We start from the raw sequence: 22,572 nt of genomic DNA, 5'->3' as shown, positions 1-22,572 counted from the left end.
GAAGCTTTATCTGTACCAATTAATTAATTTCAGTTCCACTGCAGATTCAGGAATCCTTATCTCTTTAGGACTGTCTCCTTGCAGCTTCCCTTGCACTTGGAAATGAGATTGATAAATTATGTGATAAAGGCAAGGACCATCACAAGGAGTTTAATGCTGTCTGTGTTATACTGAGGAGATGTTGTTTCCTCAGAATTTAATTCAGGTTCTCTGTATTTCTAAGGGACACCAAACAAAGTTTGGATTGGCAGTGGGACTCTTCAGGAAACTTCTGTGTGAAGTTGGACTAGGACCCTTTGTAGCAACTGCAGGTGTCCATTTACATAAACATTCCCACCAAGCCACAGGAAATAATTTCTTCCAGACACTGGGCATATATGCTACTGAGCACACTTACTAATTCAAAGATGATAAATTCTAAATTCTCTTGGAAAATAGAAGAATAAAATTTATCTTGCCCTATAAGCCTAGGCAAGCTTGCATTCTATTTTCAGTTCATTGAAATTTCTGCTGTTTTCCTCTGTAATTCTTACACAGCCATCAAGTTCTTTGCTCATCACATATATATTCATACTTCTGCCTTTCTTCTGAAAAACTGTCAATCTAATGACCTTCCAAATGTATCTGCTATTTGAAGAATATTTGCATTGGAATTATACTTGTGTTAGCTATGTTGTTTCTTTGCTGCATTTTTATTGCATGTAGATTGGAGTTGGTCAGAAAGCCTCCTCTGAAATGGAAATTATTTTTATTACCCTTTGGCCTTGCTTTAAACTGATTCCACTGCAAACAGTTTGTAACAGTGGGAGTGTGCTCAGACTGAAAATCAGAATGTACATTCAAATGGTCTAATGGTCTAATATGTCTACCAGAAAGGGACGAAAAACACATCCTGAACTAATAATAGGAAGTTTTGAATTACAGGGAAGTAGAACTATTGGATGAATTCCCACTGAAATACTTTTTTTCCTCAGAAAATGTCCATTTACTGAAACCACAGCTTAGTGGGGCAAGGGACAGAGATGGTGGAGAAGGAAATAGGTTGAATATTTCTCTTGCTGTTTTCAACATTCCTTGGAAGACTGTGGTGTTTGAGGTTGACATTTTTACATCAAGAAGCTCCTGCTATTCAGGAATGCTTGTTTAATTTTAAGATTCCACACAGTTGAGACATGAAAATATTTGAGGACAAAATGGAGTTCTTCAAGATCACTAGGCAAATGTCCTTATTGATGTACAGAATTTCCAAAAAGTGCTCAGACATTGAGGGAAATTTTGTGCAAGCTTAGAAATCTCTCTTGAAGTGGAAAATCACTTTCTGCCATGATTTAATAGGGATGGAATGACAGCCTCCATCAAGACAATGGTAAAAGTTCTATTTGCATCAGCTGGGACTTCACCTCAAACTTACTGAAAGCATTGTAGTCTCCTTTGACCATGTTGATCATACACATATTTGCCATACAAATATGTATGGCCATACAAATATACATGCCATAAAAGATTTGAGGAATTCTTAAGTTCCTTTGTTGAGGAGGAGATAATAATACATGAGGATTTAAAGAAAATTGTTATGTGTGCAGAAAAGTCCTAGTTTTCTGCACATGAGTCAAACAACAAGTAGGCAAATGTTTCTAAAAATCATTGCCTTTCTGCAGAATTTTAAAATATTTCTGACAGCAGCTTTTTTTGTTAAAAACTTGCACCAGAAATTACCTTGCTTAGAGGAGCAGAATGAACTCAGAGAGCCCTCCCCTGCACCTGTGTGAGCTGAGCTGCTGGGTGCTCCACAGCAGAGGTGAGGGAGCCACAGGCAGTTCCACTGATGCAGCACGTCCTTGAAGGCATGTGCTAAAGACAGGGCTGTGAGCCAGGGGTGTCAAGGAACAGCTGATCTTATCCTGCCACAGCTGCCTTCCCTGGAGATAGGAATTGCAGTTCTGCAGTCATTAGTGAAGGCTCCAGCATGGGTCTTCTCCTAGAGACAGCCAAGTCCTTGTCTACCTGTGCTCAGGGGATAATCGATGCCACTGTGTACAGTCAAATCAGAGTGATGACTCCTCCTGCTCTCCCTCCATCTCCCTGTACACGTGTACCTCCATTGCCACCCCACAACTCAGATAAAATAACACCTATTTCAACTCTGTTGTTACATAGTTCTCACTGAACCATCACTATTCCTGTCTATTTCTAATCTAGTCTTGTATATGCAATGTCCTTTCTATTTTTGCATAATCACTGTGTATATTTGTCACAGCAAGAAATTACCTGTAAGTAAATACTCTCTTCAGGAAGCATTCACTTGTTTCCCATGCTAAAAAGGAGAAAGCTTTTGGAGTTGTAAAAAAAAGTTAAACATATTACAGATGTATCATTCCTGAAATTTTATGGAATTATGAAGCACAGGGATAATGTAATTTAATGCAAGTACCATTAGACCAGGTTCATATTTTATGAGAGAAAGAAACATTCAACATTCAACATAAAACATGATCTATTTATGCCTGTGTTGGTGGGAAGGTTTGAGCATGACTGGTGTTAGCTCTAGGCTGCTTTTTTACTGTCTACCACTAAGAAACAGCTGCTTTCTGTTCAAGGCAGACTTACTGCAATGAACTTTCACATTTCCTTGCTGGGACTGAAAGACTATTTTCTTTCTTTCTAATGCTTATCAGCAACTTGGTGAGATCTTTATTAAAATGTAATAACTGACATTAAAAAAGACTTTCCATTTAACATATGCAGCTTGTCCTTTACTTGGAGCCAAAAGCCCCAAAGCATCCAACTGATAAACATGGCAGGGCTGATCAATTCTACTAAGCAGTTAATTCCAGTTTTCAAGTGAAAAATGTGAGTCTGCAGCCTGCTATCCTTTGCTTTTTCCTTGTTCCAGTCAGCTCCCTAGAGATGATAGACACACAATGAACATAGGCCTTCTCTTGGAGAGAGCAAAGTCTGTTTATCTACCTTTTTTTAATATAAAATGAGTCAATCCCTCTTCTCATCTCCTTTAATTTCAAAGGCTCCCTCACTGGCAGCTCAGAGAGTACTCACTCTACATATCACAACAGCTGCTGGAGACAGATAGCATGAGCATTTCTGGAATGATTCAAACTGACCTTCTTTCAATGGATACTAAATGCTCATCATTAGCTGTGGCTTCATGTTCCAACACAGGTCTCTTACGTGAAGCACATTCTAATACTGAAGGAAAAGGTAGCAAGGTAAAGAGATTTGGGAACTTTTGAGACAGTCTTTAATGAAAGAAAAATAAATTGTATGCTTTTTATGCTTTATATTGCAAATTATTTCATTCAAATACTTGTGTATATATGCAGTCTGATGTCTCACATGAGTAGAGGATAGAGGACTTGAAACCAAGAAAGTTTTTTTGCTACATATGTTTAGGAAACAGAATATCCAATTGCATCTTAAAGCATCTAATAAATTCTGATCTTTAGGCACTTCCCAGTTGCTGAAGATCATTAGAATTTGAAGTTGTCTTATTTTAGGAACAGTTCAATCATTCTTACTGGGAGGAGGTCTCTATTTCCTTCACAGACCAGACTTGTAGGCCTCCTTCTGTAGTTTAACCCATGATTATATAGCTCATATTGTCTCTATGGAAATAAGCTTGAGTTCCTAGCAGATCTTCTGGAGTTACTAACAGGCACTCTTCTTTAGGAAGCTGCAACATGCCTTTGGACACATGAACACTTGTGATTACAACACAGGAACATCCTGCTTTTATATTCTGAGGAAATCACTTGTCCTCTGGTAGGACACTACTAAAGGTACAGTTAGGACCCAGCCTAGGATATCCCCTTTTCTTCAATTTCCATATCCTGGGGAAGATAACGACAAGGCTTTTGCAAAAATCCAAAATCTAAGTATTTCCCTAATTTTTTACTAGTCTTTAAATTCTGGACATAAATTTGCAAAAAATGTCTACCTTTAGGTAGGTTTCTTTGTAACAGTGGAAGGGAAAGAGAGACAGATTCTCAGCTGCCACAGATCATCGTTTCTCTGCAGATGTGCGCAGAACCACAGCCAGTTACACTGTTCCAGCAACTGGCCTCAGCTCTCTGCTCACTTTTGTCAACATGAAAAGCTGAGGAGAAGCCAAACAATAGAATGAACAACTTTTGAATCTGCAGTCAGTCTCCAAGAGATAAACTGTTGAATCTACACTTAGGGTCTTTTTATATGAGGTGCTAAGGTTTTTTTGGCTTGTCCCTGTGCAAGCCAGGGGATACATGAGCCTGTACATGGTTTTCTCTGCATAGCTTCTGTCACTGAGGATTTTATCTGTTCTGACTTCAGCAGGCAATGATAAAGCTCTGTCTTTCTATTAATATGACCTGTTATAAGTACCAGTGGAGACATAATAGCATCATAGGATATTTATAGCACAGGCAGACTTAACCTTACACTACAGATTTCTACAGAAAGGCTGAGTGTTTATCAGCTTTTTACAATGAGAATTCTCATTCACTCTAAATTTTCAAGTATCAGCAATATTATTGTTCAAAAACTCTGTGGAAAGAAGAGTTATATCTTATACTCAGTATGCCAGGCATCTTATACCCTACATCCTTCACATGACTCATTAAGAGTTCTACTAGAAGTGCTTATTCAGACAAAGAGATCACATTTACCTTGGTTTCAGAGTACAAAGGTGTTGAAGCAAGGAAAGAAGAGATCCTTGCTCCAGTCTGGAGACTCCACCCCAGTCTGGGCTGGTGAAGGAGACATCAACTTTTCAGGGCAGAGGGCTTGGTGAAATCTCCAAACACTCAAGGACTGCCTCAGTTCTGTTCAGATGCCCAGTTTGACCATAATAAATATTAAATTATGCCCATTAAGCCAGACCATGATGCTCTGAAATACTGTTCCATTGCCTCCACTTGAATTCAATCTTCAAAAAGCAAGAAATACTAACAATTAAGGCAGAAATCAAATGCTTCTTACCACTCATAATGAAATAGATTATTAAGCATTTTCATTCCCAGATTAAAATTTTTGAAACAAACATACTTCCAGATAATTTTGGAAATCTGTTCCACTGTAATAATGCTATTCTGAAAATACAGCATACTTCCAGGAAAAAAAAAATGGTTCTGACTTGAAAACTTTTATCAGCTCTAAAGACTTATATTTTTCAGTAAGATTTGGAAAAAAAGCCATACAAAAATATTATACCTTCAGCATAATATTGGACTGTGTTTTTTTCCTTTAAGATCTACATTCTTCTTCACTTTTGAGCATATTTTTATATTATAGTTCTTCCTTCTGAAGCACAAAATGAAAAATATTTGATTGTATAAGATTATGCCAAAAGACAAGTAATTTGCTGCTATAATTTAACTAACATTAGGTTTCTTGATTCTACAAAATTACAGTAGGAGGAAATAAAAAATAATACTTTTAAAATCTATTGCTTATGTTAAAGATCAAAAAGCTTCATATGGTTCTTAACAGGCTGAGTTTTTCATAAACTGGCATCTCATTCTAGATTTCGAAGTGGAATAATCTCCAAACAAACCTGTTACCTTGATTTTCTGATTTCATCTAAACATTAATGCTATTCTGTAGCATTAGCAAATGTACCTTTGACAATTTTCTAAGAGAATCTTATACAATTTTCCCTTATTTGAAGATTTTTTCAAAAATTTTTATCTGTACCACTATCTGATCAAAGTGTTCTAAAGCCAAGCATCATTGATTTCCTTTCCTTTTCCCCTCCTCACAGAAATGCTAGCTTCAAATTTTGGCTGGATTATGATAAACTGAAGATAAATTAAAGAAATTTAATTGTTCTCCTAATGTCCTTTGTTGGTCAAATCTTCTGTCAAGTTATTGCCAATGAAACTCAGGAGACAAATTCCTGCTTACAGATCTCAGCTGTTCCCTCCTGTTACTGCTGTTCAATGCAATGATTGTGAAATTTCAATCAAAGCCCTGTTGAACCCTAAAGACTACTCCTGCAATGATTAATCATTGTCACAAAGTAGGAATATGGTTTATTTCTTAAGAGTCACTGTAATCACATTTGAGGACACCTGTGTATGACACAAATGTCAGAGAAAGAAAGAATACAGCCAGGAAATAACCATTCATCCTATTTCTTGTTTCACTACCTTGAGACAGCCTTGGGGAAAGTTACCTGTTAGATAAGGCAGTATTAGGTACTCTGGAGTGCAAAGCTGATCTTCAGGTCAGTTTTGAATCCAGTTTGGTGATTTGTGTCATAAGCCACCCAGCTGGGTCTTGGTAGACCATAGCCTTCTGTCTTGGCTTTCATCAAAGAAATAGCAGGCAAGGTCAAACCTTCTGCTGTTTTGAAGGTTTTGGAAGATTTCTGGATGCTATTGAGAAGTTATTGCATTTCAATTCAGAGTACTGGCTGGGGGAAATTCTAAATTGCTCTGTGCATGCATATACGTGAACTGCAGTACAGAGCTCTGGTGTTGGATAAGGCAGGAACAAAGAGTGTTTCTTTATGCTCATTGGTAGACCATGAAATCAAAAGTCCTGTCTGGAGGCCAACCAACCACATCCTCAGAGCAGAAACCACCCAGCCTAAAAAATGTCTGGGTTTCACTGGACATGAAGGCTGTGTTCACTGCAACACTTCAGCCTTGCTTTCCAGGATTATTGGGGTCTCTGAATGCAGTGGTCAGTAGCAAACATCCTGTGTACTGAGAAGTGGCCATTTCTTACATGCTTCACCTGCATCCCTACCTTAACATGGGTTTCTGACCTTTGCTGTTGGACTCTGATGCTTCTTCTCTGTTATGCAAAGTGCCAGAAGATCAGTCTTTGACTAACTTAAGCCACAATTAAATTTTGTCTACCATCATAAGATAATTATAAAGTCAGCATGGCACACAAAGAACTGTGACTTCATAGATGAAGAAAACAGGAAAAAACATGCTGTGAAGGGGGAAAGCTGTTCATATTAAAAGAATGAAGATTAGAAGTGAAAACTCAGAAAGATATTGGCAAAATAGATGTATTTTAGATACATCTCTTTCCCCATCTTTCCATACACATGAAAATCTTGTCCTTTATGTGTTAAAATTCAAGAGATCTGTAAGATCTAGGAAGGAGTAGAGCATGAGCTCAAAGCATTCAGTGACAATTGTGCTAAGAGAGAGAGCAGAGCTTGTTAATCAGAGATGGCTTAGGCACTACAACGACATTTGTCCCCACACTGCTGTGACATTATGAGAATTGCTATACTGTACAAATACTTATTTAACATCTGAACTACTGTTGTTTGAAGTGGAGGCATAAGGGCATTTTTAGGTCATTAAATAACGTAAGTAACTGAGATACAATGAACTCTCTTGTGTGATGCAATATAGAGAAATCCATACAGAACAAGGAGTAGTATTGAGCAAAATGTGCATTCAGCAATGTGGTGATGTAACTCCTATTTCATCTTTCTAAGTATTTACAGATTTTACAATGTTTGAAACTGAGCAGCCTGAATAATATTCATTTCTGCAGCCAAGTGCACTAGATTTGACTAGTGTTTGTTTTACTACTCAAGATGTATTAATATATGCACCTGTAATACTTGCTGTCTGCACTTTAGTTGTAATGCATTGTAGCAGTAATTTGAGAAAAAAATTAATTGAAGGCAAATGCAAAAACATGGAATTGCGAAAAGATTAATTAGCTGAAAGCAACTTGAATGTAAGAAAAAACTCAAATGCAAAAATTATTAAATACCATTTTTTAAAGTAATTCGATATGTCAGAATGTGATGGTCTGAAACAATGAATGACAGTTTTAAAAACTATAGGAAAATTGTTCCTCTATGGCATTAAAATTGGCATTACATAGGGAGAGGCTGAAAGTTCCTGGCACAAATAGCAACATATGGGTTCAGCTCCAGGAGAAATTGTAAGAGAGAATTATTTTCTTTCCATCCACTTAGACTTAGACAGGACTTAACATAACCCAAAATCTCTTCATAGAAAGGAGGACTGAGATAGCCATGTAATCTGCCTGTCTGAGGATTTGTACTTGTACAGCGCCTTAGCTATGAGAAAAAAACAAGAAACTAAAACAATCTGCTTTTATTTCTGGACATCATCATCTCATGGGATCATGACGTTTTTACTTTCAGTGACCTCCAATGCAGTGACTCTTTTCCTAAAGTATGTAGGTATCTCCTGCATTTCAACTACATTTCACACAAATTTTACACTAGGATGGCACTAGTTCTTCTACAATAATAATAGAACAAAGTCTCAATGAGGGGACTTCAACAGCAATGGTGAGAGCCAAAAACACCCCCAAACTAAAAAGCCCCCAACATCATTGTATGCTAAATATGTGCTTTATAAGCATGAATGTCTTGCTTCTAAAACTGGTAAAAAGGAATGCAGCATTCACAACTCCTACTACTCCTACTACTCACAAAGCCAGTGGTTAGCTAAGTTTAGGACATGTTATCCCAATTTGTACTTTCAGAGAGAGTCATATTTTTACTAATCTTGGAGAAGACAACAGTAACTCAACTTCAAATAGGAAACTAAATGCACTTGCATACTCAAGCAAGGCAGCCTCCTTCAATTGCACAGCACAGGATGTCAGGCTAATGACAGAATTATAAGATAAACTTTTGTACTTCCAGGCTTCAGTACTTCCAGTATTGCTGCTGACAAATGCAAACAAACTGGAGGCACAAAACCTGGCGGTGCCATGGCCAGAAATTGGATGGGATGAAGGCTGGATTGGCTTCGTACTGAATAGATGGAAAAGCTAAATTTGGACATGCACAAGGATGCTTTGCTAGAATTTGATTTACTTATGAATGTCACTTGGCTTTATCTTCCTTCTGACTAGAAGTTTTTTTGAAGCACAGAATGTTGTTCTGTATGAAGTGATAGTATCTGCAGGATACTGTATCTGCAGGAGAAGATAAGGTATTGAGCTAAGGACTAATTGCACAGCTTGACTTTCTAATTTGTTAGAATAGATGAAAATTCCTCACAAAGGGGAACACAGGCTTAAAACTGCTGGCAGATTTTTCTACCTAATTTGTGAATAATAAAACAAAGCAGACACAATCATGATCTAGTTGTAGATAATTTGCTAGTCAAAAAATTAGTTGAACAAATTGTTCCTTCTGGAATGTAAGCTAAAATAAAAATGCACACACCAGAGAGAATTTTTCTTGAGGTGTTTATGACAACAGGATATCTGGTAAGTACTCAGCAAGAAAAAAATAATTACTTATCTCTCCTTTGATATATGTAGCAGCATGAAAGCATGGTCCTTAAGCAAGATGGTATAAGATTGAAGTCATCCCCGCTTTGAGCAGGGAGTCAGACAAAGTGATCTCCAGCTCTCCTTCCAACTTAAATAGCCCTTGGATTCTATGAAATGCCCTCAAATAGTAAGGTTATGTAAAAAGTCCTTATCAGGTCTAACACCAGAGATGGGCTTGGACTTTAGTGGAAGGGGCTGAAGTCCTCTCTGACCACCACAGGTTATCCTCATCCTCAGGTTGTCCCATCCTCAGGTTGTCCCATCAGTCCCCAGCTGCCTTGTCCTCACCTCCTACCCAACCCCATGACAGCACATGGTTTCAGCTTGCTCCTATTTATCTGCAAGCACCAAGTGGAAGTGCAGCCCCTCAAGAATCTGAACCATAAAGCAACAGGATCCTGTGTGACAAATGAAGGCAGTCAGAATGAGGCCACAACAGGGAGCCTGTCCTCCCTCTTCCTCATTTCTGTCCTATTCAAACACGTCCCCATGAGCACAGCAGCTCTCTTCCATCTGCTGAAGGAGCTGCTCTCATCTCCTGTTACCCCCCTCTGCACACACATGTGCTTGCATGTGGACTGCACACTCCAGAAAGCAGACACTGCTGGATTCTAATCCCCTTGAATTCTCTCATGGATTAAACCTCAAATCTCTAACTCTCCTTCTTAATGCTGTGGTAAGTAACACACATCCTGGCTACATTGATTTACAGCTGAAATAAAAGTGAAAGACGGACAAAATGAGATGTCTGAAAATCGATCTATGCAGCAAGTGGATGGAACATTAAAGCATTCTGGATTATTTTCTCCTCCCTTCACTTTGCCCAGGGCCTGATGAAGCAAAAATCACTGTCTGCAGCAATAAAAGTTGCAGGTACATGTGTTACCCTCCACCTACCTGTAACCCTTCAATGGCCAGTTTGAGGATAGATGGTGTAAGCTTGGAGGCTTGCTTGAAGGAGAAGTTACTCCAATCTATAATTAGAATGAAGCCATTTATCTGAAGCTCCTGATCTTCAATGAGCACTTCCAAGGAAAGCAGAATAGCCCGAAGGATATCTATGAAGGAGTTCCTAAAGCAAAAGCAGGGGGAAAAAAAATCAATGGTTGCAGTTGTCTTCAAACCTCAAGATTCTCAGTTTTGTTATGGGTGGGGCATGAGTGAAGGACAGGGATTTATTCTGGTAGAATCCTGAAAAAGAGTTGTTTCAGAGGTGTCTTTAAAGAGTTCAAAACTGCTCCAAAACTGCTTGGTGTGATAAATCCTGGTCACTGATGGATAAAATAAACAGTGCATGAGATCTCCTCAATTTTACTAGTAGTCCTTTCAATAGATTTTAGCTAAGCTACATTGGGAAACTATTTTTCTGTGATAAAATGAAATAAATTCAAGCTATCAATTTAAATCCTTGCTCGCTTGGATATACTTAACCAGTTTGTTCCCTTTCTTCTTACCAGTTTTTTGTTTCCCTTATTTTCAGAAAAGGAAATAAATCAGTACAATATTAATATAAAAGATATCATACAACTAGGTTCTGTGCCTTCCTGCTTGAGTATAAGGAATGATCCAAGGCTTTACACAATACAGTTTGACAGTTGCCTTATTTTTGCAAACCAAATGCAACATGAAAAATGGCTACGTATGCTCAAAATGAGAGCTCTTTATTAATTATCAGCTACAGTAGGCTGGCCACAAGGCTTCCCTCAGCTCTGGGAGAATAATTAAAAGCCTTGGAGGGCCTGAAGCATTTAACAAGTAAAAGAGAAGAAAGTGCTGAAATGTTTTCTTTAATGTGAAAGTCTGCTCTGGGAAGCCTGGGCTGCTCACCCCTTCCATTTTCTCACTACTTCCATTTCCTCACTACTTCCATTTCACAAAAGCAAGACCTGGACACTTTAATGACTAGTCCATACTTACACCCCAGCAAGCTGAATTAGGTGCTCTCCTCATCTGTCCTTCTCATTAAGATTATTTACAAACAATACATTCCATTAGAGAGTAACAAGTAAGGAAAGCTTCACAAAGTGCAGCATAACCTTGTATAAAATGAAATTGTGATATACTGCTAGTGCAATCTGTTTTACCTTAGCATTATTCTCAAGTTTTCATGAGACCTGAGGTCTTTTACCGGGAAGGTTCATGCCATCTTCTCCCATGGAGATTTTAATTTATTTCTTTTCTGCTGTTTTCATCAATTTAGAACAAATCCCCTCAAACCTTCAAGAGCATTGTTTCAAATTCTGCCTGAGAGAAACAAACGTATGTGCAGTCAAAACAAATTTCTCTACCATTGGCCTCTACCCCTGAATGGCATCAACACATGTTAAATTTCTATTAAAAGTAAATGGTGAATTGTTCTCTGATTCTTTCTCTTTTCTCTCAATAGCTTTTGAGTGGACATGTACATTCCTTCTATAAAGACCTGATCCCTTGTAAAAGCTGCTTCTGCACTCTGCCTTTCTGCAAAAGTTAGAAGTTTCTTTTAAGTATAATTATTGGGGCAATAAATTGAGCTTATTGAGCTTAAAGACACATAATATTGTTCTTGCTGCATACCAAGTCACCCCTCCCTCATTTACAGTTACAAGACAACCTTGACCTTTTCAAACCCTATGGGGAAGCTCTACTAAACAGCTAAAAGGAGGAGTATTTCCTTAGCAATGTCAGGTGAAGGCATACTGATTGGATTGGCAATTGGCATGTATTTTAAGTCTAAATTTATTTTGAAAAACTGTGATATACTACATACTGCTTAACTGAAATGGTGATGACTTTCAAGCAGCAGCATCAGGTGACCACATTTGGTGGAAAAAAACAAATATACCCTGCTCTAGGGTGACTCTATGATGCTTATATCCCCAGTCATCTCCTCTGTTTATGCTAGATATTGTGTGCCATTAAGGCTGGTTAAGAAAGCAAAGTGGGGGAAAAGGAGCATGGAGTTTGTTTTCAGAAACTGCACTCACTCCTCCACATTCCTGCTTCTGGACTGTGTTGTCTGCAGCATGGATGGACAGTGGGACAGAGCTCTACTTTTCTTTTTGAGTTAGTTTTTAGTTAGCTGAGGCAATGAAGTTCCCTAGACTGTGGCTTTTCTTTTTCTTGGAACTGTTCAAACCTGCCCTGGACTGAAAACCCAGAAGAACACCTGGAGCTCACACCTGTGGCCCACCAGTGCTGGAGGGACTGATAAGAGACTGAGAGAGCTGAGCTACAGACCACAAAATGACTTTCTGAATTTGCCATCTCTTCTGTAATGCACTCAAATTCTAAATGACAATGGAAATATTTCAGTGCAAAATCTTCCCCTTGGACTTTGTGCTGAGGAATTCCAGTCGTTTTCTTTGAGTGTCTTTTGTTTGAGTGTCTACATAAATTGCCAATTTATCAAACAATTACTCACCTGTACTTTCCTGTACTTTCAGTAGAAATTATTTACCTGGGAGATACGGCACTCAATTTTCTTAGTTTGCAACTAATCTGGCTGTCCCTGAGTACATCCCTCCTCTCTCTATGTATTTGCAATATAGGAAATAACTCAGAGTGAGCGCAAAGACGTTTTTCTGATGAGTACAGGGAGACATAAAAGCAGCACACAAGTCCTCCAGGTGGGTTGTTTGCAGACACACTGTTCCATGAATGCAGAGCCTGGATAGAAATCAGACAGAGTGCCACTTGAGTCTCAAGCCCTCTGCTCTCGAGTCTTGGGGCTTTGAGACAAATCATTCAGCTGTGTGACTGATTTGCATCCAAATAATTCTCTATGCATGAACACAGAACCACTTTTTATTAGCCCATCACTTTTGTTCCGTTGCTTAATGTTCCCTTCCCCTTCTCCAGTGCTCCTCCTCACCAGTTTAACCCTCTCACACAGAAAAAAAGTGAAATAAATTACAACTACACAAAGGGAAATGTATAAGGTCCTGTAAGGATTCAGCATGACGCCTACTGAAGTGAGCCACTAATGAGTTACAAAAGATTTGCACAAGCCCCAGAAAGAGAAAAAGGAGGAGGGAGAGAGTGTGCCTATCTGCCTTGGCTGAATAGAAAGGTACCACAAAAGAGACTCTTCAAATACCCCTTGGAAAATGGGAAGTTAGCCCAACATAAGCTAGTGGTAAGGAACAATAATGTAACACAAAAATGAAGATGGTTTAGCTGAGGGATTTGGTGGGGAGATTAGCCAAAGGCATAACATGAAAATAAATAAGAAGAAATTACTTAATTATAAGAGGTGTAAGCAGGCTGTGAGAGAACCAGAAGGCTCAGTGGAGTACCAGGGTGCAGTGGGAACAATTAAAGGGGATAAAGACATTGCAAGGAAATTAAATGCTCTATTTGCATGTATCTGCCACCAGTCATTTTGAGGAGATCCGTGGATAACAAAGCTGAGGGACTGTTGGAAAATAAGGGGGCAACCAAGACATACTGAAAGAAAGTGACACATTTTGGAGAAGACAGCATCAGTAAAGGCTTTTGACATTACTCCTTCTGAAAAACTAAGCACAGGCTCTGTTTTAGGCATGCTAGTGAAATTAATTGGATTATTCAGATAGTTAAAAGTACAAATGTACAGAAGTACTGGCAGCTGAAGCCATTAAGATTGTCTGGTAGTAAGCAAAAACAAACTGTCACTACAAATCCTGACTGTCCCCTGAGATGGCAAACTAAAAACTTTGGATGAGTGCCGCTATCTTGGCAGTTGCAGATAATTCAGCTTAATATCCCTAAGTTAATATGCAGTAAAAGCCTCTCTCCTCTAATACTGAGAAGGTGGCCAAAGCTCCATAACATTTGGCAAGCTGCAAACATGGCATAGATACAAATCAAGTAAGAGACCACATCTTGCTTTGTTCCCTCCATACACAAAAAAATCACCAAGAGAACAAAAATGCATACTTAGCTTCTAAATGGGGAGAGCTGACACTGCCCTGCAGAGAGGATTCCCAGTGAGAGTAAAACACAGAAGAGGAAGCAGAAAAAAAGGTCCAGAAATACATCTTCAGGTTGCCCCAAATTATTTGAGCTACTCCAAGTTCAAGAAGCTGGTTGCATCTCAAATTCTGTGTTTAGTTTTGGGTCTCTCACTACAAGAAGGACACTGAGGTGTGGAGCAGGTCTGTAGAAGGACAATGGCTCTGGTGAAGTGTCTGGACCACAAGTCTTGTGAGGAGTGGCTGAGCAAGCTGAAGGTGTTTAGCCTGGAGAAAAGGAGGCTCATGGGAGGTCTCACCACTCTCTACAACTACCTGAAAAAAGGCGTCAGGGTGAGGGTCAGTCTCTTCTCTCAAGTGACAGAACAAGAGGAAACGGCCGTAATTTGTTCCAGGAGAGGTTTAGATTGGATATTAGGAAAAGCTCTTTCATTGATAGGGTTGCCCTGGAGACATATGAAGCCATGTAGATGTGGCACTAAGGGGCATGGTAACTAAACCATGCCCCTTAGTGCCACATCTACAAGGCTAGGTGGACTTGGCAGAGCTGGGTTAACAGTAGGACTCAATGATCTTAAAGGACTTTTTCAGCTTAAATGATTCCATGATTCTATGAAAAGCTTAGAAAGGGAGACATGAGCAACACAGCAGATCCATGCAGGTGGAAGGCACATTTTTAATTGTTCCCAAACACAGCTGAGGTATGTTATCCATGAAATATGAATAAAACAAGGTCCCTGGAATCCAGTCAACAGTGGGCTTTGAAAAGGTGTTCATAAATCATACAAAGTCATTTATTTCATCAGATTAAATTCTCCTTTCTGCTCATGAAGTATTGATAAGAAAGTCCCAAACTTCCATTGTTGTATTCTTGGAAAACATCTGTGTTTTTTTAATGTGCATATTTATTTTAGAAAGTTAAACCTCACCCCTACTGAAATCAGTACCGGAAATTATTAACACACAGACCTTGAGGATTCATGTCTTCAAATTCATGATCCTGAGTAACTACCCTGCCTCTCTGGCATCAGAGGGAAATGGCAATCACTCTAGCTGCTGCAAAACCTGATCTTCACAGCTTATCACTTTCGATGAGGAAAGGTCTCTCATGTGCACAATTCAGGTCAGACCTTGGCTAAAGAATAATCAGGAAAAATAAGTTCAGGATGAAGAATCACAAGTGAACACGGTGATTCACTTGATTAATCCTGCTCTAGAGAGGATGAACAGTCAAACAGAGGAGCTCACAGCTGAGTCATGCACTGAAGAGGACTTGTCTCCCCTGTCTGAGGTCTGAATAGCACTCATATGTGCAGGAATTAGCAAGGCTTGCCTGCAATTCAAGGAAATGGGTTGCATGAGCAGCAAATGCTCACAAAGAATATTTTGGCCTGCTGTAGGTAACTTTCTTCATAGAATAATTCAAAGCCATATAAACTTGTTAGCTGCAAGAAATATGAATAATTTACTGACATACAAACTGGAAAAATTATTGCACAAAAATATAAGGGCAATTTTCTTATTTTGTGGGGTACCATACCCTTCTTTGTCATGCCCAAGCTAATTTTTTTTTTTCCCTCTGTCAAAACAGAATGCATGTACAGGAAACTCCTACTGAGTAAAACACGGGTTACATCAAGTTAATGTCAGAGCTCCAAATTAATTCTTCTGTCGCATCCAGCGTAGCTATCTTTGGTTGTTCCAGTATGTCAGCTTCAAACAAGCATCTCCCCTGTTTTGTAATGAAAAGAGAGCAAGTTTTTCCCCACAGCATCTGTGTCATTCTATAAATAAAATTTACAAGTGACTTTACATCCAGGACAACAGACTGGATAGATGGTGTACTGTTTTTTTCTTCAGAAGTGCTTAGTCCAATAATGCATTGGATGTTGGAAAGAATAGCATAGACTAAGCTGAGACCTGAACTGTATTTCACATTTCTAATGTTAGAAATGCATGGCTTAGCTTATAACTGAATGAAGGCCATTCACACACAGATATCTGGCTAGATTTGAATTCCTGCTTAGAATGAGCTGGAAGCCTCTGCCACAGCCAAGTGAAGAGGAAATGTACAAGCCTGAGAAAAAAAATGGCATCTTTTTTTTTTTCTTTTTATCATGCAAAATTGCCTCTCAGTGACTTCCTTGAAGATATAAAAATTTTCCCTTGTTATGTTTCTGCTAGAGGTTTTTGTACATAAAATTATTATGAGCTGGTTTTTTTTGCTGTCAGTTTCCACTTCAGTTGGACTCCATAGCAACCAGTAGCCCACGAATTACACATTCTGCATTCAAGTCTGTGCTATGAACCTCCTCCCACATGCAGTCATTCATATTGCAGGCACCCTTACCAAATGAATACTTGCTCCCTGATGTTAATGTGACTGAGCAAGGACCACATGTAATTTGGCTGATGAACAGGGACCTTCACAGACCCTGGGTTTTGGGAGGGATACTTCTGGTGGTGGGGCTCTTCAGACAATTGATAGAACCAGCTTCCACCCAAGGGAAGCTGGCATCTGTTCTTCCCTTTGCCTCAGCCCACAGAAGTGTCACACCATTTAGCAGGGGATGAGTCCAAGATAAAGCAAAGAATTTTTACACTCCCAAGACTTAAAAAAAATCCCTCCCAGAGCTCTCCAGAAACTTGATCCCAAACAGAGCAGGCAACTGATTGCAACCTATCACAGCACAAGTTCTTTGACTGCTCCTAAGGAGTTTTTGTGGATGCAGCAGGGCTTGGCTGGCCTCCCAAGAGCAGTGTACAACTCTCCTCAGCAGCCTGCTGCTGACAGAGAAGGCCAGAATTCAATCTCAAGTGCAGTAGAACTGTTCCTCTGGCTGTGGGTTTGGTTTATTCTTCTAGGAATTAAGTATTTCTGAGATCCACATTGGTGATTTTCTCACCTTTTTAGCACCCAGGGCCATGCCATGCTCGCACACCGTGTAAATTTCTCTGTTGAGAAGGAATAAATGACAATCTCAGGCAGTGTGATATTGTGGAAATTATTAAACGCCCTAAGTGCAACCAATAAATCAGTTTGACAGAGCCACTGCTATAATTTGCCTGGCTATTCCCAAAGGCAGTGTCCCCTGTGAGGAGCATGGGGGAGAGGCAAAGAGTTCATTCCAGCATGAGCAGAGCCAGGGAGTCTTCGGTGGTTTCAGGTTAGTGGCCTCACTATTGGGAATTTAGCAGATGACTCCTGGTAACACACAGATCAGGATCCCATTTAGGAGATAGTTTTTAATCTCCTATGGTGATCTCACCAGTGTTGTGGTGGTTTCCTCAAAGCACAGCTGTAGTAATAATGAACAAAATGAATGGCTGGCACATGAATGGCTATGGCCAGAATCATTAGGATTGATGACCTCTGTTGTTTATTTTACTCTGTGTGATTGCATAGCCTTTTCTTATTCCCTCTTGCATCCTTGCATCACACTAAGCTATTTGCTCAATTTCTTGCACCATTGCATTTCACAAGTTAATTTTTCATTACCGAAAGGGAAGGGATTTTCTTTTGAACATTATGAAGATACTGCTTAATGGCTGAAAGCAATTATACAGCTCCTTTGCTTTGTTTTTGGAAGGTACAAATGGCACCACTGATTCAGTTTCCCTGGAATCATGTTTTCTCTGTGTGATTCCACTATGTCTTCTCTAGTTATATCTCCTCTGCATCTTCAACATCTTCCCATCTGAAATAGCCCTGAATTTTTTGTTCTCTCCTGATGCAATCACCTCTCTTGTTCATAACACTAATGAATTCCTTTCATTGCCTTTTCTTTTGCTTTGGTCAGATAGTTGTATTTTTTTACATCCCTTTCTTTTTCAAATAATACAGGATAAAGCGAAATTCATATTCAAGGTGAGTTTGGAATATTAGCATGCATAAAAGAAATCATTATGTTTTCCTATTTCTTCTCCATCTTATTCTTAATGCAGCCTAACAATTAACTTTTCTGACCACCACTGCACAATAAGCACACTTCTTAATTATGGTGTCCATAATGACATAATGCTTTTCTTAAAAGGTTAAAAGTAATTGAAAATCCAGACAAAAGCGCACATAGTTAAGAAAGGGTGAAGGATGTCATATCAGGTGTGGCCACATATAAAAATCCAACATGTTCTTTGACTTCTTTGCACAATAAGGCTGCTTTTCCAGGTCATTCTAGAGTTTTCCACAATGTTTGCTATTCCTCACTAACCTACTTGACTTTTCATTTATTTTTTCTCACACCACCATTCACCTCACTTGTCTGCCAAAAGATTACTACTGGGTGATATGATAACATAATTTTGCCACTTGCAAATCCTACTTTCTGTCTAAAGTATCAGGACCCCTTTTATTTGCAAAATGAAACTTCAGCTGTATTAAAAAAATAATAATAATAAAAAGTTTACAGGAAGATCTTTTATTAGCTAAACAAATGGCATATTTTCATATTTTACATTAAAGAATTCCAAGAAAATTGTCTAATTGTCCCTTTGCTTGCAAAGAGAAACTCTTACAGCAGACTTCAATGATGACTAGATCAAGTAGCAAAGTTAAAATCAAATAACTGCTCACCAATGCACATATTTTGAGAGTGCTGTGTTCAGAATGGCAAAAGTCATATTATTGTTTGTGGACATTCAAACAACACCTGGTTACTCATCCCAGAAAGCCTCAAAAAATGTATCTCTTGAGATACATTTGGAGTAAGAGGTTAACAGGACATTAGAAGAAGCAGCAGAAAGTAGAAATGCAAATATACATTAGTAAGCACCTAAACTGGCTGTTAAATGAGATAATATATTTGGCTTATGCCTGGACTTAAATCCAGGCAGTGAAAGTAGCAGATATTAGAAATATGTACAAAACTCACGTCAATCACAATAAGATTTATAATTTGTTTTAGTTAGAGCCCTCCAAGGCACATAAAAGACAGACACGAAAATATTCTAATCATTTCTTATAAATAAATGAAAAATTGTGTCAAGTATTATATATCATAGAGGTTTCCCACTGGAACAATAAGCAACTTTGATATAGCTGACAATATGGAGGAACTTGATATTATTGATGTAGAAATAATCACTGGGGAGCTCAAAACAGATGCAATAAACATTCATAAGACAGCAGTCTAGAAAAGATTACCTGCATCTCTCTACAGAAATAATGTTGAAAACTTGTTATGATGATTCAAGTGAACAGGAGAGAAGGACCAGGAAAAAAAATGAAACTGTGTAGATTTATGTAATAAAGACTGATAAAAGTATATAGAATCATGATGCTGCCAGCCACAAAGAAACCACTTTGCACAGTTATACTGAAAAGGATATACAGTGCCATGAAGCTCAAGAAAAATGAGCATTTTCACCCTAGCTCCTTTTGAGTGGATCATATTTCACACAATTTCATTGAAGAAAGTGAAGGAATGAATAGCAAAAAACATTCCCCCTTAAAAGGCAGATTTATTTTTTCTCCCCAGAAAGAGCAAATAAACCACTTCTGTAGAAGACTGCAGATTTTACAGAAACTTTAGCAAGGCAAAAATAGGTTATGATCCAACCAGCAATGAAGAGTCTGGTGATATGTCACCAGTGAAATTTAGAAAAAGGTATGTCTTTTTACTCACATTCTCCACGTTTGCCCCAGATTTCATTGGGTGTCCAACCTCCTGTGTGGACAGCAGCTGGCAGAAGGTGCTCTGGGAGGCCTGGATTCCACAGGCACATGACTCCCCAATATGTCAATCAACAAAACATGATAACTGAATGAATTTTATAAGTAACTGGTAGAAAACGAAAATTATGGAATGACATCATCAGTCGCAACCATGTTGCAGTGGAAACCTTAGGCATGTAATTCTGTGTGTTGCATAAATGACCACCACTGTAACATCACTGGCAAGTGCAGCAATTGCTCTTTTGGAAGGGGAATTACTAAATACAGAAACCAAATATCATCAGTGCTGTTCCATGTGGTGTTACAAGCCTTTCACCAAGGGTATTTTTGTGTGGATGGCAGCAATGGAGCAAACCCAAAGCCTAACAAAAGCTTTTTTTTTTCTGTGGATTTTACTACCACTTAGGCAGAATTAGTTGGGTTTGATGAAATAAAAAATGTTGAGATCCTGAGATGGCTGCAACCACCTGATGCTGTGAAATTGAGGAATGTGAGTATTCCTGGGATGTGCAAGGTTCCTTTGAAAAAAATAGTCCTTTGTAATGGATTGGGGTTTTGGGGGTGGTTTTTTGGCCTTCAAATTGCAAATTACAGTTTCCTGAGAGAACTGAAGCTCAAAGGGAAAAGATGTGAGCCTAGCATTACTCCCCTGAAATTTTTCCAAAGCAGCAACCTGAACAAATTAATGTCACTGGCCCAGCTCATTTAGAAATATAGCAGTGCTGAGACTGGCCTTCTCAAAACAGATGAAACAATTACAGAATAAAAATCTTAAAGTTCAGGCTGCAAATTGAAAATTAGAAACTGCCAGGGTTGCAGTTGTTTTCAAAATGCCTTTTGCGCAGGATCAGTGGGCAAAATAAGCTAGAATCAATTTTTAAAGTATGATTTTAGATAATCACAAAAGGGAAAATTAAACTTGTTTTAAAACTCTAAGACCAATATTCATAATTTTTGAGTACTTCAATTTATGCGAATGCAGACGCTTAGTACGTTATTTCTCCATTGTTAAAAAAAACAAAACAACAAAAAACAAAAAGAAAAAAAGGATTAAAAGATCTGTCAATCTACCTGAAGAAATTAATCAATGCTTCACTTATGGTTCAGTATCTGGATTTGAAACCTTGAATTTCTGAAATAAGTTCTGCCATTTGACTAAGGTTTCTAATTCTATGATCTAGCATCATGAAGGATTTTTCTTGAATGGGATAGGGTAGACCTTGGTGTAACATGCTAACAGCAATAGTGGGTAGTAAGTGCTTAAGCTGAGATCCCAAAGGCAACAGAAATAGAATTGTGGAGCCTTGCATTGGGCGTATGGTAGTGGAGAAAAGAAGCCCAGGCTGGCATCCTCACTCCCCTGAAGCCAGTACAGTTTTATGGCACGTGCCAGCAGCTCCCAGCAGGGTACAGATGAGGGTTGCAGGTGCAGTGTAGTCCTTGCCTTGGAATAATAATATTACATAATTAGTTTGGGGAGACCATCAAGTTTTCTTAGGAATTTCCAGAGAGAAGTAATCTAAGTGGTTCATAAACTATTAAAGTGAGTTGAGCTGAAAAGAGAATTTCATATGAATTTCAATGTTAGGGATTCTGAAATAAAAGTTTCACTAATTTCTTATTAAAGTAGTTACCAGCAACCTCCTAAATTACTCTGACCTCTAAACAATAGAGTATATTTATATGTGTGGAGATTTAGTCTCTTCTTTCTGGCAACTGCTGTTTCTAGTTTGCTGTTTCTGGGGGAAAGGGTTGCATTTGAAGTTTCTAACCAACTGGAAACTGTAAAATGACAATGTAATTAATAGTCTTCTATTTCTGTTTGTATTTCTTTTTATTATGAAGCTAAAATAATTAATTTAAAATAATTTTTTCACACCTCTAATAAGAACTTTCATATAGTCAATACAGAGAATACTGAAGAAATGTGATTAGTTGAAGTCACGACTCTGTACTGCTAATTCAATTATAAATAATTGTTATATAAATAATTGTTAATGAATTATTAACAATTATTTATTATTGCAAGAATTAAGTTCAGGACATACTAGGAAAAAAATCAGTGCTTTTGAACTCAATGCACAGTGATGTCCTGCCTGACCCTGTGCTGGTATTTGAGGAAAGCAGCTCTGGAATGAGAAAGCTGGAGCAACCAGGACTTTTACTCCAAACACAAGCACTGAAATAAAGATACAAGACAGCAGGGAGGCCCTGTTTTGTCAAAAGGCAGCCAGAAAGAGGCAGAAAAAGAATCAGCAGAAATTGCCACAGCAAACATAGTTACATGGCCCAGAGAAAGACTTAAGAAAAACTTGATATTAGGAACAAATGTGTAAATCTTGAACAAATAAACCACTGCTTGCTTTTACTTCCTCTTGTTTACAGAAAGCATGTAAAAAAATTTTACATGTTTATATTTGTGCTAGCTTTTTTTCAAAGAATACCTAATTTTTTCATCTTTTGCTTTCCTCAAAAAAAAACCGAAACAAAAAAATCAACCAACCAACCAACCAACCTACCAAAAAAAGAAACAAACCAGCAAATCTTTAATTCTTTTTTTAATCTTTAAACTTTTAACCTTTTTTTTTAAGTTGCAAAGCCTGCTTTTCAGGAGATGTCATCAGAGATGTTTTCATGGTATCATGGGATGATTTTTTAAAATTTCTATGTTTCTTA

The 22,572-nt window shown here is 38.3% G+C and overlaps 1 protein-coding gene across 1 annotated transcript in view; it reads right to left on the bottom strand.

Annotated features, from left to right (window-relative positions):
- The window catches only part of CLVS1 (clavesin 1), a 98,731-nt gene that overhangs the window by 55,057 nt on the left and 21,102 nt on the right, over positions 1–22,572 (bottom strand). The window contains exon 3 of the mRNA XM_054643922.2: positions 10,186–10,360. Within this exon, the coding sequence (XP_054499897.1) occupies positions 10,186–10,360 (175 nt within the window). The remainder of the gene's footprint in view (positions 1–10,185; positions 10,361–22,572) is intronic.

This window comes from Agelaius phoeniceus, chromosome 1 (assembly GCF_051311805.1).
Source record: "Agelaius phoeniceus isolate bAgePho1 chromosome 1, bAgePho1.hap1, whole genome shotgun sequence".
Classification (NCBI taxonomy): domain Eukaryota; kingdom Metazoa; phylum Chordata; class Aves; order Passeriformes; family Icteridae; genus Agelaius; species Agelaius phoeniceus.
Note: the sequence above shows the minus strand (reverse complement) of the source record. Positions and strands in the feature narration are given on the sequence as shown.